Here is a 17,216-nt window from a genome sequence, read left to right on the forward strand (position 1 = left end):
TATAAGAATGTCTAACAATAAAACAAATTCATTCCTTGCATTTTGGATTGTAAACAATTAATGTGAACAAACTGTATTTTTCTATGAAGCTGTTATTTTGTAACCACATAACCGTAACTCTGAAAAACCTAGCCACGCGAATGTAGCAGGCTAAACTTACATCGTGACTTTGGCCAATACCTACATGGCGCTAAAGTAAGCATAAATTCATTTTTATCATCTTATTTTGAAGATTATTGCATGTCATTTGATCAAAAGTCAATTTTTTATGCCTTTTACAAAGCAACGTCGATCATTGGCTGCATAACAGAAGCATCTTTAACGATATGTTTTTGGATATTTGGATTTATTTTTAAGCATCAACTTTGATGATTTTTCTAACTAAAGTTTGTGTACTTGAAATGTGGAATATACATTAAGCATTAACACTTTCTTAAGTTAATTTAATTGTTGAAATTAATTAAAATGTTAACTTAAGATGCTTCTGTAAACAATTTTACTTAATATTAAATTTAAAAAAACACATAAAAGATTGCATTTTACAAAACATGAGGGAGTGACCCTTAAAAAAGATGGATCTGGAGTAAATACTTGATGAAAACATGTCATCAGATTGGTAAAACAGTTGCATACGTCTGCTTATATAACATCTCATGCAAAATACACACTATACATTATGAGGTCAAAGAAAATATCTAAAGATTCTCATCCAGATGGGGTTTTTTAAATGCAGCAATGGAAGATTGATTTCATTTTTATTTCGGATCCCCTTTCTTTTTTTCTATGTTTTAATATCTACATTCAAACTCTTTTCAAAGAAAAAATTATAGGGGTTTCAGACATGAACGCGCAAGGACAGGAACCTAAAATTGTTCCTCTACAGCCTAATTAAAATCAATTCTTACATTTGCAAATGTGACTAGATCTATGTAGGATTTGCCATTATTTGTTGAGACGTAAACTTTCCCATCATCCATTCCAATCTTCTGGCCAAGATCCGTGAAGAACACGCAGTTCTGAAATAAAATACAAAGCTTTATTACATTTTTATTTTTGGATAGGGAATTTCATTAAGACCATGCAATGAAAGAAAAACATATATTAAATGAGGGAATTTAGTGCTGTATGTTATGTCACCGGCTAGTGTGAATATATCAACACTTACATTGTACAAGTATATATATAGTGGCATTAATATATATAATATACTGTGAGAGTTTCTCTATATTAAATTATAGTAGCTTCCACAGTCACACAGTAATGTCTGCCTGTAAAGTGAGGGATCATAGATTCCATCCCAACTTGATGCTAAAAGCATATTTGTGTTGTCTGTTACTTCTTTAATAGATCTGGCATGAAAAATCAACAATTATAAGTTATTTTATTATCACATGCTTTATTTTGTTTTTTCTCCACAAGAAGCTTAAAGCACATTTGTGTAGTCTATTACACTGACACTCAAAATCAACAATTATAAGAGATGTTAACAATCAAAATTTATCATATCAGCATGCTACCTACCATGCCCTTCATAAGCCAGACTTCTGTGATGTATTTCTGATTGTCAGCTATTGATACACCATCACACACGCACAGGACGCTGAGTAAATCCAGGTATCGATAATTCTTGTCCCGTTTCAGCAGGTCGATAAACTTATCGATGTGGTCATGGGTGATTCTGTCGACAATTTTCCGATTGTCTCGAATCAACTCCATCACCATGTGTGCTGCATTCAGACCAATCTTTCCCTGAAATAGCAATATTTTTACATCAATTAATAACGTCAGATTAAATAAGAAGTGAAAAGCCCACATTCGGGCTGAAATAAATTTATATCAGGCCAAAAAAAAGAAATTGTTTGTTTGGGGTAACATTCCCGAAAATATTAGGTAGGGTACTAGATCAAGATATTTTGATTTTTTTTTTTAAATTTACTATGGCAAGATCATTTTCTATTTTTTTGCGAATATCACTCATATAATTCTGTTGTTGCGGAGATTTATTCTGTCCAAAATCAATGACAGTTTATGTTTAAAAAAAACACATAAACAATAGTGGTGTGAAAGCCATTTTTTTTTTTTTTTTTTAAATATTCTAGGGTCGGTGGCTTTTTCTAGAGAGGGTGGGATTACCCGAAATAATAAAAAAAATAAGCGTCAGTGTCTGAAAAGTATGTAACATTCCATGTTTCTAATAATTTTCTCCCATACAAGTAAATATGTTAATGTTTAAAATAATGTGCTATATTTCAAACATAATTCCAATACGGTAAATGTATCTCTTGAGAAACAGGAAAATTTAGCTTATTATTATAACAAAAATAATTCTATCACAATTTTTGTCCTTTTCTTTTACCTCTTTGATTTCAAACTGTGTGAGAAAGAAGTCAATGTATTTTGCGATGTAGAGTTCGTTCTTGCGCGAATTTCCCATCAGGTATGTATACAGCACATTGTACGCCATGCTGAATATACGAGTCATGTGGCTGGAAAGCAAGTGGAGGCATTTAGTCAAATGAATAGATACAATGACCATATACAGCACATTGTATGCCATGCTGAATATATGCGTCATGTGGCTGAAAAGCAAGTGGAGGCATTTAGTCAAATGAATAGATACAATGACCATATACAGCACATTTAATATAAGCCATGCTGAATAGACGCGTCATGTGGCTGGAAGCAAGAAAAGGCATTTGGTCGATAAATACAATGACCATGATGTGCCGATTGTTCAGAATTTTGTAATAGTAACAACATGATTTATGACATCGTTGTTACTTTTAAGCATGAAATATTGGAGGTGCTCACATATCTTTAAATATAAATAAGCACAGCTTTAACAGATGTCTAAATTCTAATGTTAGAAGAACAGATTGTAAGTGTATCCATTACACTTCCAGAGCAGTAACTATAAGAATGTTGACAATGATGAAGATTATCTCAACAACATTATTAACGTTGTCATTTATGCACTTGAAACACAACCTGTCATCATTTATACACTCACAACTGGTCCGCTCCTTGGAAGGGACATTTCAGCAGGCTGACCAGTAGTTCCACAATACGTAGATTCCTCATCAGTTTCTGCCGCTGTTTGATTGGCTCCCCATTCACGACCATGAACTCGGCAATCTCCTCCAGACCCTGAGCACAGACAGAAAGTTTGGTTTAACTGAATGATGGTAAACGGGATGCGAATAGATGAGGGAAGAAATCATACAGGGTAAGGAATCTATGACATCAAAGGGGTTCCCACTTGGGTCACCATGGGTTCAACAACTGATGTCATCAAACTATTTATCTTAATTTCTCAATAACTTTTTTGACAGGAAAGATATGAAAATATTTATTTCCTATAAAAGACTATACTTTATTCTCCTTAGCAACAGTTTTTTCAAGTTTTCACTGAATCTGTTCTTATTGTCAGCTTGATTGAGACTCTTAATTGACAGCAATGGGATTGTGACACTGTAAAGGTAGCCCTAGAAGTGGCTTATACAACTTGTCACTGAATCTATTCCAGTTGCAGAGTCCATTTACTTACTGTGACAATGCTGTGTGACGCCTTGGCATTTAATATCACTCCATCCTTTTTCTGTAAAACAAGAAGTTAGACAATCTGTTAGCTTACATGGAAACAAGTATATTACTACAGAAATATATTTTTGCAGAGCAAAGCTCCTAATAAATACAATAGGGTTTAACAAGCACTGTGTTTTGATCAGAAAGGTTGTAATTTTGACTAAAGATTCAGGTTTCACAAGGCGCTAAGCCAAACGAAATAAAAATCTGCAAAGATCTACGAGTCAGTGCTAAATAAACCCTTTTATTATATTCATAACTGCTAAAATCACTTAAAAGCCACATGTTTTCATAATAAATGTCATTTAATGACTCACTATTTTCATAAAACAAAAAGCAAAAATTCAACTGAATTCCAACTTACGTCAGCTACGAGTTTCTGTATAAAAGGGACCATTCCAGCCATGAAGTTGAAGATTTTCTCGAGCGGCTGTTCGACAGCTTGCAACGTGAATGCATCGTCATACTGTTTCTCCTCAACAACTCCGATCTGCAGAAAATCGATATATTTTTTTATCAAAATTATAATGTATATCCGTTCATATCTTACAACATTTTTCATATTAATGTGTTAATTTTTGAAAGTGTACTATACTGTCATTTCATTCCAAAATTTGACCATTTAAGAAATTTCAAGAATTATTAAATAACTTTTAAACAATATATATTATTACCGGTACCATAAAATCAAACAGGGTAATAGACCTGATTCATGCCTTAATTTATACTTAGACTAGTAATGTATGCAAATTCCAGCAGATATTTCTGCTTGCGAATTCAATGAATAACATCAAGAGTGCAACACGGAGTTGTATAAATGCCAATGTTTGTTTCTTTAAGTAGAACATGGGGCATAACTTGAGACTTACTAAAGGTAGAGTTACAGGCAATGCTATACATGTGTGTATTGTCTAGGGCAAGGCTACTGTACAAAGTTTCATTAAAGTATTTTCAGAGGTTGTTAATTTATTACCAATATTCAGTTTTTTACACAACAATAACTTGCTAATTACGGTAATCAACCAAAGCTATGACTATATCTCACTTTTTTTTCTTTTAAAAGCTGTTGAGCTAAAACTCTATAAATTGACATACTTATAATAATGTCACTGACACTAGAAAAAATACAAATCAATAAAATGCATGGTATTCAAATTATCTTTTTGAGAAAACATTGCTTTATAATCACAGTGTAACAAAAAAAAAAAAAAAAAAATTAAAACACACATAAAACATAAAATCAGACACAACATACATGTACATATCAACATAAGTCTACAAACATAACAGATCATAATGCAAAGGTCACACAAAATGAAAAAGATATGTAAAGGGGCCCAATATGCAATCAAAACAAGATTTATTTTAGTGCATTATTATTTTTAACTGATTTTACTTTATTGATAGGAAACAACAACACATAATTTGTGTATATGTAAAAATTATTAGCCTTGATAAATGGCCTTTTTAATAAATATATATAGCTACTTGGCCAGGAATTACTAAATTACTTTAAAAAGTGCCAAAATATCGCTCATACTTAAGTATCCGTACACAAAATCATATGTTTTTTTTGTTTTGATCATTAAAGTAAAAAAATATAATTTTGCATCAAACTCTATTGCGTCCTTCTAAATATAAGCTTGAATTAAAAGTAACGGTACTTAGTTTGATGTCCCTAACAGACTTAGTGCATAGGCTGTGTTCTTTTAAACACTTCATGAACAAAAGTTTCACACATATTTAGGTAAATTATAATAAAATATTTTCCTTAAACTACAAATTAAAAACTAACTACAAATTATATTGAATTTGAACAGATGCGAAGTTACCCGTCATGCTAGTAATTTTACTTACACCAACTCTTGATAGGATTTTCTTTAAGAAACATATCAAATAACATTAGGAATATGTGTATATACTCTCTTTTATATACATTTTTTGGCATAAATGTAAAAGACATGTTCATGACAAGCTTCACAGTTATTTACAAGGGAAATAATTGTATGTGCAAAAATATTCTCTATGATAACGGAGTGTACATTTCCTAATCCTTTTTTATTTTTACCAAGATAAACTTTTCATAAATTGTGCATATATACGTTAAAACACTTTTCATATCATTTCTAAACATGATATGGCCAAAAAAAAAGTAGGTAGGCATAATTTTTCTGTTTTTTTATTTTTTGGAGAAACAGGATTCTGGACCAAACCGACTTTCATTAGGGTTTATCACTAAAGTGGAAAAATCTATACATTAAACAATCAAATTTAAACAAGTTCATTAAAAAAATGCACATTTTTTAGGCAATTATGAAAATATCACACTGCAGCAAGAAAATAGGGTCGGTCCGGTTATTGAAAATAACATTGATTTTATGCCAAACTACAAAAGTATCATTATATTGCATGTTTGTTTTATCCTCAAAATTTTGAAATGTGAATCTTGATAAACATAATAATAACATAATGGTGATGATACATGGATGTATAGGATACTAATTAAAGTATTCAATTGTTTATAAAATATGTTGTAATCATTTGCGCTTTAAAAACCTTTGCACGTTTCCTGGTATCGTACAAGAAGAACTTTTGCTGAAATTAACACTTTAAAGCATGATATGAAAATAATTTTATCAATACATAAGTAATATTCGAGTCAGACAGAAAACAGTCACCATGGAGAAAGGTTGATGTCTTCATTAGGTTGGTGATGTTGATGACTTATAAATTATAATGTCATAGATGATGATGATGATGATGATGATGATGATGATGATGATGATGATGATGATGATGACGATGATGATGACGACGATGATGATGATGACGATGATGATAATGATGATGGTGATGATGTTGAACATTCAGATAGCTTTGGTGTTGATGATGACAACAACAGCAACAATGATGACACCCACTCTGTCAAGTTTGATCATGTGACTGATGATGGCAATGAGTGTTGGAAAGATTATACATTCATAAAACATATCTGAAATGAAAGCAAAGAAGTTCAATTCACAGACTAAGGCAAGTTTGAAGCTGGGCAACTTACTCCAACTTTTTTATTTCCTGTTTGATCCTTGCAGCATTTTTAAAATAACAACCTCATTAGCATGTTTACAGTTGACAATGATTCCAGTCTTTTCCATCAATGCTATAATTATCAAACACATGTAAAGAAACAAACATTCAACCTTTAGAACATTAATATAACACAGCATTATTGAAAACTGATAATGAAGTCTTCTACAGGGTAACTGGGACAAAGGTGTTTGATAATCATCATATAAGCTTGTTAACATCTAAAGATTCCAGGTTGCCATTTGTAAAACATCATGTCAATGTAACCTTAACTAACCATAACCCTAACCCTTGAACTGGGCACTGCTAAAAGTAGTACAGCTTAAATATTGGAAAAGTAACAATATTACTCTTACAGAGCTACAGATAACTTTTTTACTTAAAGTGCATTTTACACCCTTATGCAATCTGGTAAAGTGTATGGTACACACTTGGGTCATTCATTAAAGTGTAATGGCGATTTCTAAAGGGTACTGGTACATTAAATTACAAATATAAATGACTTATTTCATTTAATGAATTTTTATAGCACACATATAAGAACTTACACAAAATTAAAATGTTGCTCAGCAAATAACAATTCCTGATTAATCTGCTGAGCAACATTTTAATTTGTGTAAGTTACGGCTAGCGTAAAGACGGTCAAAAATACTCTGAGGAACGTAACGCCCGATTTTCTTTTTTAAATCGTACCGGTACGAACAGCTGTTTGGTTTTATGTCGTAATGGACGATTTTTAAAGTTTATTTACACCCATTACGACCCTTATCTATAGCTCTGCTCTTAGCTTACCACTTCAAAAGTACTTCAGTTAAAAGAACTGATAAATATCATTGTCATATTATATCTTATTTTTATTATTTTTAAACATTCATGACCTAAGAATTCCTGTTTTTCACAAGACAGCAATTTGAAATTGAGTACAGTAACAGTGGGATGAGTACATTTATTTTATGATGCAATACTTTACAAACAATGGGCGGAGTGGGTATCAGTCTTAGTAATGTTAAGATTGTGGGGCTTGTAGCTCCCACGACATTTTTCATCACAACTGCATAACAACATCATTTATAACCACAGCAACACAATTTCCACCATAGCAACACCATTTTTCACCATAGCTACACCATTTTCACCATAGCAACACCATTTTTCACCATAGCTACACAATAGCTACACCATTTTCACAATAGCAACACCATTTTTTACCATTATAGATACACCATTTTCACCATAGCAACACCATTTTTTACCATTATAGATACACCATTTTCACAATAGCAACACCATTTTTTTACCATTATAGATACACCATTTTCACCATAGCAACACAATTTTCTACCATAGCTACACAATTTTTACCATAGCAGCATCATTTTACCCTAGTTACCATGTTCACCATAGCAACCATTTTTACCCAAGCAACATCATATTTAACCATGACAACACAACCAAGCCTACCTTCCTTAGCTGGGAATTGCTCCACTTGAGTGAGCCCATAGATTTGCTATCTGTTTGAGATCCCTCTTGCGCCTTTTTGTAATCCTCTACAAGACAGAATACACATAACTACTGAATTATTCAGGCTAGAGACATGGAACTGAAGAAATAACTGTTTTTGTAAAAACATGGGAATTAATAATATGAGATATGCATATCACCTTGTGATTGATTTTCTTCTGCATCAAATGGTTGCATGATAGTATATCAGTCAATGTTTAAAAACAATGAACTTACATTTTTATCCACTACCTAAAGTTAATAGCCAGTGTTTCTTTACTTAATCCTCAGAGAGGGTTGTGTCTAAAGATTTTGGTTAGGTAAAAAGTAAAAAGAAAAAGTAAAGGTAACAGATATTTTACAGCACAAAGACATGTATTACATAAGCTTTGAAAAGTTTCTTAATGACAAACATATATGCATGTTTTTGTTCTTATTAAATCTGCTATGTACAAAAAAAGTCATGGCATTGTATAATTTGATTAAGTTACAAAGTGGGTTAAGATTCCTACCTGTAAGAGCATGCATCCAGTGGCCGGAAACTACATGTTCAATACGACAGTAGCTGTCCTCTGGTATATCATCACTTTCCTACAACGACAAGGACAAATGGTGAAATAACGGATGGTTGAATTTTACAAAACCAGTCTAAAACTGTAGTGAGGTCTTTATTAGTTTTCATTGAACCAACATAAGCAACCACAGTACTTTATTACGTTACATTCAAATATACCATGGGGAAATTGACTGACAAAATCTTGTTTATATGAATATGCATGAAACAACTCTTCTTCCAATGAAATCACATGTTAAAATTAAATACTCTTCAATAACCCTGTAATGTTGGTTGTTTCGGCAGCCAAGTGGTCTAAGTGGCTGGTTTAAAATTTGTAGTGATCAGGCCGACCGATGTCGATTTGAGCTTTGGCCAGAATACTTTTTCTACGGGGAAAATGTTGAATTGTTAACATGTGATAATCAGATTTCCCCAGAGCTTTCCCTGCGGAACCAAGGAAATTGCCTTTTTAACTTTAAAATTTCATGATTACGGTATTTTTCATAGACAAATCGCCCACAGTACACAACAAAGAATAATACAGTAGTGTATGGGGGGGGGGGTATCTGACAATGTAACTGACCATGCAAAGGCAGATATACCTACCCGAATGACTGGATGCAGCCTGAATACTGTGTTGGGGTCCATGTGGTCGGAGGTCAAAGTCACCTTTCCGCCCTGCTGCACACACAGGTACTTCCTGGTACACATGTGAAGCAGACGACACTGCTGTTCCCACTTTAACACACCTCCTGAAAAATTGATGTTATAATTTGGTATTTTAAATAAGTTTTAGCATTATTCATGTCATGAAAAGACATAGAACAACACAATGTATTAGAGATAACATTGTAATGATTGTCTGAGATAGCTATGAGCTATAGCTGGACTATCCTATCAATGTGAGTAAGACAAAATATCAAAACATGAAGAATTTTCATTCAGGATAATATCTTAGGACTTATATATACCTATTTACATATTAAATTGAGTAATATGCTTGCAAAATCAGATGGACCACTTGTTAAAATATTATAAATTTTGAAGAATATAATTTTACTACTTAGAAATATCAATTGGCAAATGTAATAGTACGATAAAATAGACATGGTTGATAAGGGCCAATATATTGACCAGTCTCAAATCATGACTTTATTGGTTTGATTTTTCAGAACACTAATTTGTCAGTAAACTCAAATCAAACAATTTCTTCTTAAACTTCTTTTTTTTACAATGATTTTAAAACATGTTTTAACAATATTATATTAGTCACGCTCATTGGCATGATGTAACGCGAGAGTTATGTCTTTTGTTGTGGGGGAAACCAGAGTACCCAAAGAAAACCCACTTGTCAGGCATGGAAATCACGAACCAAACGCCAAAGTTGGGAATTGAACACAGACGAGAAGCTAGTGCGGTAACCACTGAGCCAACCAGACTACCAAATCAAACAATTTCATCAAAATACCTGCAACAGCGCCTTCCTGTAATTCTATCTGCCAGTACGTCACTGCAGAACTGCTGGGGAACAAGGTCTTCGGGTTTGACTGGTCTACTGGCCTCATCCGCAGATGGGCTGGAATAGAAATGTCAATTATTGCACATGTCATCTACCAGTCTGTTAATAAAACTACTTGCAAATAATACTCATAGGGAACAATTATGTCATTGCTTTAATGGGATTAAATGTTGTGTTGTGATGATATAGATGTACTGATTAAACATATACATCCTCAGTCGAGTGCCCGTCTGTCACTGGGTGTTTCACCCCTTATCTGGTTACACCCTATAAACGGCGGGGCAAATAGTGGTGATCAGTCACTACCTCGTCTATATATGCTTCAAAGTTGGTTAACTGCATGGTAGCCCGAGAGCCAACTGGACGCTCTCTCTGCAGCTTTCCTAAGAGAGTGGATGGGTTATTTTCTGACATGTCCCTTGATGCCCAAGGCTCCCAGGATTTTCCACACTGACTTTAATGGAAAGCCTCTACATCCAACTTCCATTGCGAAGATCCACATCTTCCATCCCCTATCTTTACATGTGTTAACTAAGTTTCGGTTTGTCCCCTTTTCTTCTGTTTAATGGTATCATAAACTGTGTATAAACTGACTGAGAAAGAAACGGGTATACATTTGCATGACATATTAAAGCAACATTCCACCTACCATCTTCAGTAAGAACATCATCAAACAGTCCCTCAGCCACAAGGTAGGCCTCCATCTCCTTGTGGTAAAATGCCACCATGTCACCAACCTAAACAGAGGGAATAAGATATCATTAAGATAAGGTTTAGTTAGGGTCTATATACATACTAGCAACAGAATATGATATATATGCATTATATTTTATCACATTCATAATATATATATTACACACTAAAAAAATCTCTAAATGAAGAGCTTTTAACAGACTATACATCATAAGCTGAAATATTTGTCTCAAATGCTGTTACAACAATTGCAGATTAAAAACAACTGTATTCATTGAACTTGGAGAGTAGCAACAATTTGAAAGTTAACCATGATGTCTTAAATCAGGTTGTTAACCTTAACAAATTTAGTTCTGAATAATTGGCCCAATATTAAACAAAGTATGAATACCTTGACTTTCTTCTCATCATCTGGTGTGGGTTTATATTTCCGCATTACTGTGAACCCTGACTGCTGGACAGACAGGTTCAATTCAAAGCTGAAAACAGTAAATGTGCTTCAACTTATATAATGAAGTAGTTAAAGGGGACTTGCTAATGTTTTTCTGAAAACACTTATTTTGTAATTATTTCAATTTCAGTATCAAAGAGTACTTTCAACCGATGCTATACACGTTTGAGGATCTATTGCACAATGTTAAGTCAGATCTTAGTCTTAAAACAACAGTTTTTGACCTATCAACTCACATAATATAATGTCTTAGTCCTTGCAAAAGCATCCCACAGGGGTACCATTTACATGTTGATTAGTCTTTTGTGACCAAGGTGAAATATAATAATTCATTATGTCAACCAGAAACTAGTATACTCATAGCTAGCGGGACAAATAAAACAGTATGTTTTATACAGATTATGATGTATCTTATTATTACTATCGAATGCAAATTATTGCTCAACTTGATCAAAGGGACATTACTGCATCCTTAATAAATGGTAACATCGGGGATACGTAACACTGAATAAATAATCAATCTTTCTAAATCTAAATAAATAGTCAATCTTTTTTAATCTAAATAAATAGTCAATCTTTTTAAATCTAAATAAATTATCAATCTTTTTTAATCTAAATAAATAATCAGTCTTTATCACTTGCAAATACACATTTTTTTCCTCATTCAAATCAGAAAGAAAAAAATGTCAATCGATTTAAAAGCTTACATTTTACAAAAACTAAAGTAAATATAAGGCTTCAATTTCAGTATTCTAGGGCGAAGGTTCTGTGATGATCGCTGAGGTTTCCATTGTATTTTTTTCAACTGATTTTACTGGGTATTTGTATAGATAGAAAATGTCCTTTAAAGTGATATTGATTTGCTTTTATAAATCAACATACCCCATTAAACAATAAAAAAAAACATAAAAAAATCTATTTTCAATCGGTCTACTACAAATAAGCATTCTCTAATATTTTATTAAATGACTAAATGAAAATAATATAAAAGCTTTTATGAATGATATGAAAAGGGTTACATTTGAATCAAACTGAAATACTCAAATATTAGAATGTATTAGTCCCCATTGGAATATTATTTAGACCAAGGTCAAGGTCAAGACAATGTATAAATCACATGAATTTGAACAAGATCAAGATCATATGTTCTAAATACACACATTATATTGTTAAAATGGTATTTGAAGTAATGCCAGAAGTTAAAATACTGCAGAAGTCTCAAATCATTAAAACCTTCTTTACGGCTTCAAAGACATTTCAAGGCCAGATGACTACCTCTTACATCAGGGAAGTTTAAGCTCTTAAATTAGTACAGTATTCTAAGGTCCACACATGATAGACACTTTAAAAACTTTAAAGCATATATCAAGTGACTTAAATTATCAAAACAAAAACAAACATAATTTGATTTGTGTACAATTAAAAGAATATAAGCCTTTATAAATTCCAAACTTATAGTGCCAAAATATTGGCCCTAATATTTTTTATTTGTACACAAATCATGTTTATTTTGGGCATGCTGCTTTGCCTGGTAGCTCGAAAAGCCTCGTAACCAGCTTCTGCACTAATTAAGCAAATGTTTCAGTGTGTTTTATAAATGTACAATGGAAGCTATGAATCACTGCACTTTCGTTCCGCGCTAATTCTATAGCTATTATAGCTTATCATTAACAATGAAACACAGCTTCAATTCCTAATTTATCTCTTGTCAACAACTGAACTTTCAACTACAGCTTATTCGATAATTGTATGATATCATTCTATTACAATGCATTCTGCATTAAAAGACAGACAACCATCCTTGATTGAATAAAATCAAAACATAGTTGACTGTAGCCTTCACCTAACGGTTTCATGTAACCTACCCCTTCTGGTATACTGATTGGCCTCCAAGGAGACTTTTCGAGACATGGAGGTACTGCCCTGGAGATTTGACACTCTCAAACACAATCTGGTCATCAACTTGAACCTACAAGTAGTTTGAGAAGTTTATATAAGGAACATGTATAAATTGACACATGTATAAAACATCAATATTTATATCATGATTTGCTAAGAATACAAGTGTTCTATGCCAACAAGACTTTGGCTTTTTTGATGGCTGAAATTTATAAAGAAAAATAAAGGTTGAAAAATCAAAGCACTTGAAGTGCTGATCAAAAGATCATATTTTGCGTATAGTGGAAACCGTTTGGTTGGATATCCCAGGGATCGGCCAAAATACCAATGTTGAGTAAAGTGGGAATATAAGTTCAAGCTGACGAGGAAATCGAGCCAAGCGATAGCCAACCAACAAGTTTTGACTGTATTATCAATGCAATACATGTATAAACTCACCACATCTCCTTCAGCCTTGACCTTGTACCTTGGCATGACCTTGAACTGGGCGTGTTTGGCATTGTAATCGTGTAGCTCCACCTAGAAATATTCATCAACAGTTTATTCAAGGTATTCAATGAACAATAATCTATTAGGCCAAATTTGTATGCACAGTGAGTTATATGTTATAATTAGATGACATTAATTAAATTCTTAATGATTAAGAAGGGCAGAGTGAGTGTAGCGACGAGCCCTTCATATTCATTAAAATTTTAATTCACGTGATCTAACTGATTTAGAATCATTGTCAACACATTGTCAACAAAAAATCTGATGCAGGGATTGTGCATTGAATGTGGAGTAGTTGTCTGACCTTTAATCCCCTGGGAAAGTTGAAATTCTTAATGATAAAGCCTAGTACTTCATGATTGCCTATCTGCAATTTCATTGGCTGTAGATGTGTAGGTCAATTAACTGTAGTATTAGTTGCAGTGGCCATGTGGATTTTAATGGTAATGTCAGGAAAGGACACAAAATCTTGGAAATGAAGCACAAGGATAATTTTTTTGTAACCGAAGTATAGATTTGTCTATCTGGGCGGGCTTAAGTCATTGACCTAAAAAAACAAAAAGAGCAAAGCTTCTACGCAGATATGATTAAGAAGCTATGTTTTCTTGGTCCATCGAGGGAAATAACTTCACAAATTTTTTATTCAGAATTATGGGACTGTAACACATGTGCGAAATGTCATAAATAACTTATAGTCTATATAAAACCAATCTTCATGCATGCTTGATTATATAATCTTTAAGAGTTTAAAAGTTAAGGCCAACCACACCCAGACAAAGGAATTATGATGTGTGTTATATCTTGTAATTTTTTTTTATATTACAGATATGTTAAGGTAAACCATGGGTAATGCTACCATTTGTTTGTATTTAAAATTATAAAATCAAATCCTATTGTTGAATTGTTATAACTCCAGGGCCCAATTCTCAAATGTGTTTATGCAAAATTTATAAACACCTAAGAAGCTTATTTCTTCAAGCCAAATTTCTTACTTAATCTTGTCTTCGATGAATAAAAATTAATTTATCATGATTTTCATGCAGATAACTTCCTTTTTAAGTTTAAGAACGTGTAAGAATGTAAACATTACACAAATTGTACAAGATTGTATTTGATTGTATTAACCAGTCATTGAAATTAGACTGTTGGATGATCAAGCCTGAATACTTATCCTATTGCTTGGCATAATCTTTTATAACAAGCCAGGTGCTATATAAAATTCAGAATTTGAGCAAGCAGGGAAGACATTTTACCAGTGCAGGACTTGCAGGCTAGTGTTAATTTCGACCACTGATTAACCAAAACAAAGAAATCCATTATTATCTTAAAATGAATCTCTTAAAAGTTTCAAAATTTAGAAAATTACATAAATTATACTAACACAAATATAGTGAGATTAGCTTGATCCTGTAATATGTGGCTCAAGATTTGTTGAAGAAACTGAAACTGGGCCCTTCTCTGGTGGAAGAAAAAAAGTATGCTTTAGCTTTGATTTCTGTAATAAAGGACTTAATTATAAGCGGTTTCGAGAAATTGGGACCGGATTGTTCGATTGACAAATGGCAACTGGTCAATAGCCGTACATTGAATGAATTATTGGTTAATTAAATTATCTTTTATAAATGAATATCAAAGACTGGTATTTGTTTTTGTCACAATGTGTTTAACAAACATGAAACAAGTGAAAGCCTGTCTACTCCTGGTCAAATGTGGGAGGTTACGTCGAAGTAATTAATTGGATAAACAGTCATGTGATAGTAATTAATATAATTCCCTTATTGGTCAATTGAATAGTTAAATAACAACAAGCGTAATGTCAACTGGCAACACAAACACTTGCACAACAATGTATTGTACTTTTGGCCTCAAAACTAAACATTAAACCTAAGGGTCTATATATCAGCTTATGGTTCACATTAATAATTCAAACTGCAAAGAAACACTGGATTGTTATATGAGCCTGAATTATCATCATAAAAGCGCTAATCAAAAGGCTGCATTCAGTATAAATCATAAGCTTGTCTCCGTGTTTCATGAATATTTCAGGACCCTTTTCTATTGAGGAATAATGACATTGCGAAAAAGATAACTAAATGGCTTTCAAAGTATCTTCAAAGTTTTCAGAGTTTAAATATTTACAACCCCGCTTCTATGTCAACCCTAAAACACTGCCTTTTGAATGTAAAGAAATTGCAGGCTTTAACATTCCAGGACATCAATAATTTTCTGAAATTTGATATTCAGATTCAATATTGCTTCACAGAAAATTTCCTTATCTGCTTCGATTTTGACACAAAGCATTGGAGATTGAAGTCATTTAAAATGAATGGCTATGTTTGCAAAATGTAAAAAAAGCAATTAAAACCAAGCTATTACTGATTTTAATCAGGTGAAGCGGTAGATATAAACAGTGGCTGGCCCAGTTAGTGGGTAGTGCGCAGTTAGTGGGTAGGCTACCCAATATAATGTAGACCACTTAAAAAATTGTTTAATAGTATGTACTTCTACAAGAATAAATGGTTATGCTACTGCAGTGCATCAAAGCATATACTTTTATATGTACATAATATTTACAATCTTTAACCCTTATTAAAATGCTACCTGGGGTAAAGGCTTACTTTATACCTATTGTTTTACAAGGATTTTGATGCAATATATTACAGTATTAAAGAAATCAGTCTCATTGGAACTATTATGTTATGCAAGAGTGTGGTCTTGTGTAATAGGGAAAATCAACCAGTACGCCAAAGGCAACCCACTCGTCTTCGTGATCACCAACTAAACTTAAATTGTTAAACGCAAGGCCGAGAACTGTTTATGGGACACACTGGTAACAGGAGACTAATACATTTATATTAATGTAGCACTAGTTTGTGACATGAGTTCATTATTAATCCTAATATTTAATGCTAATGCCATGTATAATACGTCTTAAGTATTAAATGCTACACATTCCTGACAAGCCAATCCCAACACCAACAGATTTATGTAAAGTGCAGACTAAGTAATAAAATTAAATGTAAAGTTTAATATTTTGAAAGTTCACTCAAAAGCTCTAACTTTCCCTTTACATCTACATTTCTTATATAATTTTAGAGGGGTTTCCAAAAGCAATATAAATGCTTTATGGTTTTCTGGCACTGGACCAGCCCTTGTAGTTTTATCAAAAAACAACCTACTTTTTCAGCCAATGATATTGCAGATAGGCAATCATTAAGTACTAGGCAATAAAAGCCATTTTATAAATAATGAAGAATTTAACTTTCCGGGGTATTTAAAGGTCAACCTACTGCCATTTATTCGATACACACTCCCTGCATCATTGACAATAAGACAGCCAATGAAACTGAATTTTGCAACAGTAAGATGTCCTGAAGTAATATTTTCATGATTAAGTAGGGCTCATTTACTCCGCTCACTCTGCTCATTCTCAATCACTC

General features: G+C 32.8%; 1 protein-coding gene across 15 annotated transcripts in view; it reads right to left on the minus strand.

The window, feature by feature from the left end:
• The window catches only part of LOC128219771 (inositol 1,4,5-trisphosphate receptor type 3-like), a 96,611-nt gene that overhangs the window by 64,413 nt on the left and 14,982 nt on the right, over positions 1-17,216 (minus strand). For 13 of the 15 annotated variants that reach the window (XM_052927752.1, XM_052927751.1, XM_052927749.1 and 10 more), the window contains 15 exons: positions 13,726-13,806; positions 13,254-13,357; positions 11,329-11,416; positions 10,894-10,981; positions 10,194-10,301; positions 9,332-9,477; positions 8,682-8,760; positions 8,131-8,216; positions 3,950-4,075; positions 3,548-3,598; positions 3,011-3,147; positions 2,357-2,486; positions 1,522-1,749; positions 906-1,016; positions 161-190 (listed from right to left, as the gene is read on the minus strand). In XM_052927752.1, the coding sequence (XP_052783712.1) occupies positions 161-190; positions 906-1,016; positions 1,522-1,749; positions 2,357-2,486; positions 3,011-3,147; positions 3,548-3,598; positions 3,950-4,075; positions 8,131-8,216; positions 8,682-8,760; positions 9,332-9,477; positions 10,194-10,301; positions 10,894-10,981; positions 11,329-11,416; positions 13,254-13,357; positions 13,726-13,806 (1,593 nt within the window). The remainder of the gene's footprint in view (positions 1-160; positions 191-905; positions 1,017-1,521; positions 1,750-2,356; positions 2,487-3,010; positions 3,148-3,547; positions 3,599-3,949; positions 4,076-8,130; positions 8,217-8,681; positions 8,761-9,331; positions 9,478-10,193; positions 10,302-10,893; positions 10,982-11,328; positions 11,417-13,253; positions 13,358-13,725; positions 13,807-17,216) is intronic. The other 2 variants (XM_052927759.1, XM_052927762.1) reach the window with 1 other exon arrangement.

The sequence above is a fragment of the Mya arenaria genome, chromosome 15 (genome assembly GCF_026914265.1).
Source record: "Mya arenaria isolate MELC-2E11 chromosome 15, ASM2691426v1".
Classification (NCBI taxonomy): domain Eukaryota; kingdom Metazoa; phylum Mollusca; class Bivalvia; order Myida; family Myidae; genus Mya; species Mya arenaria.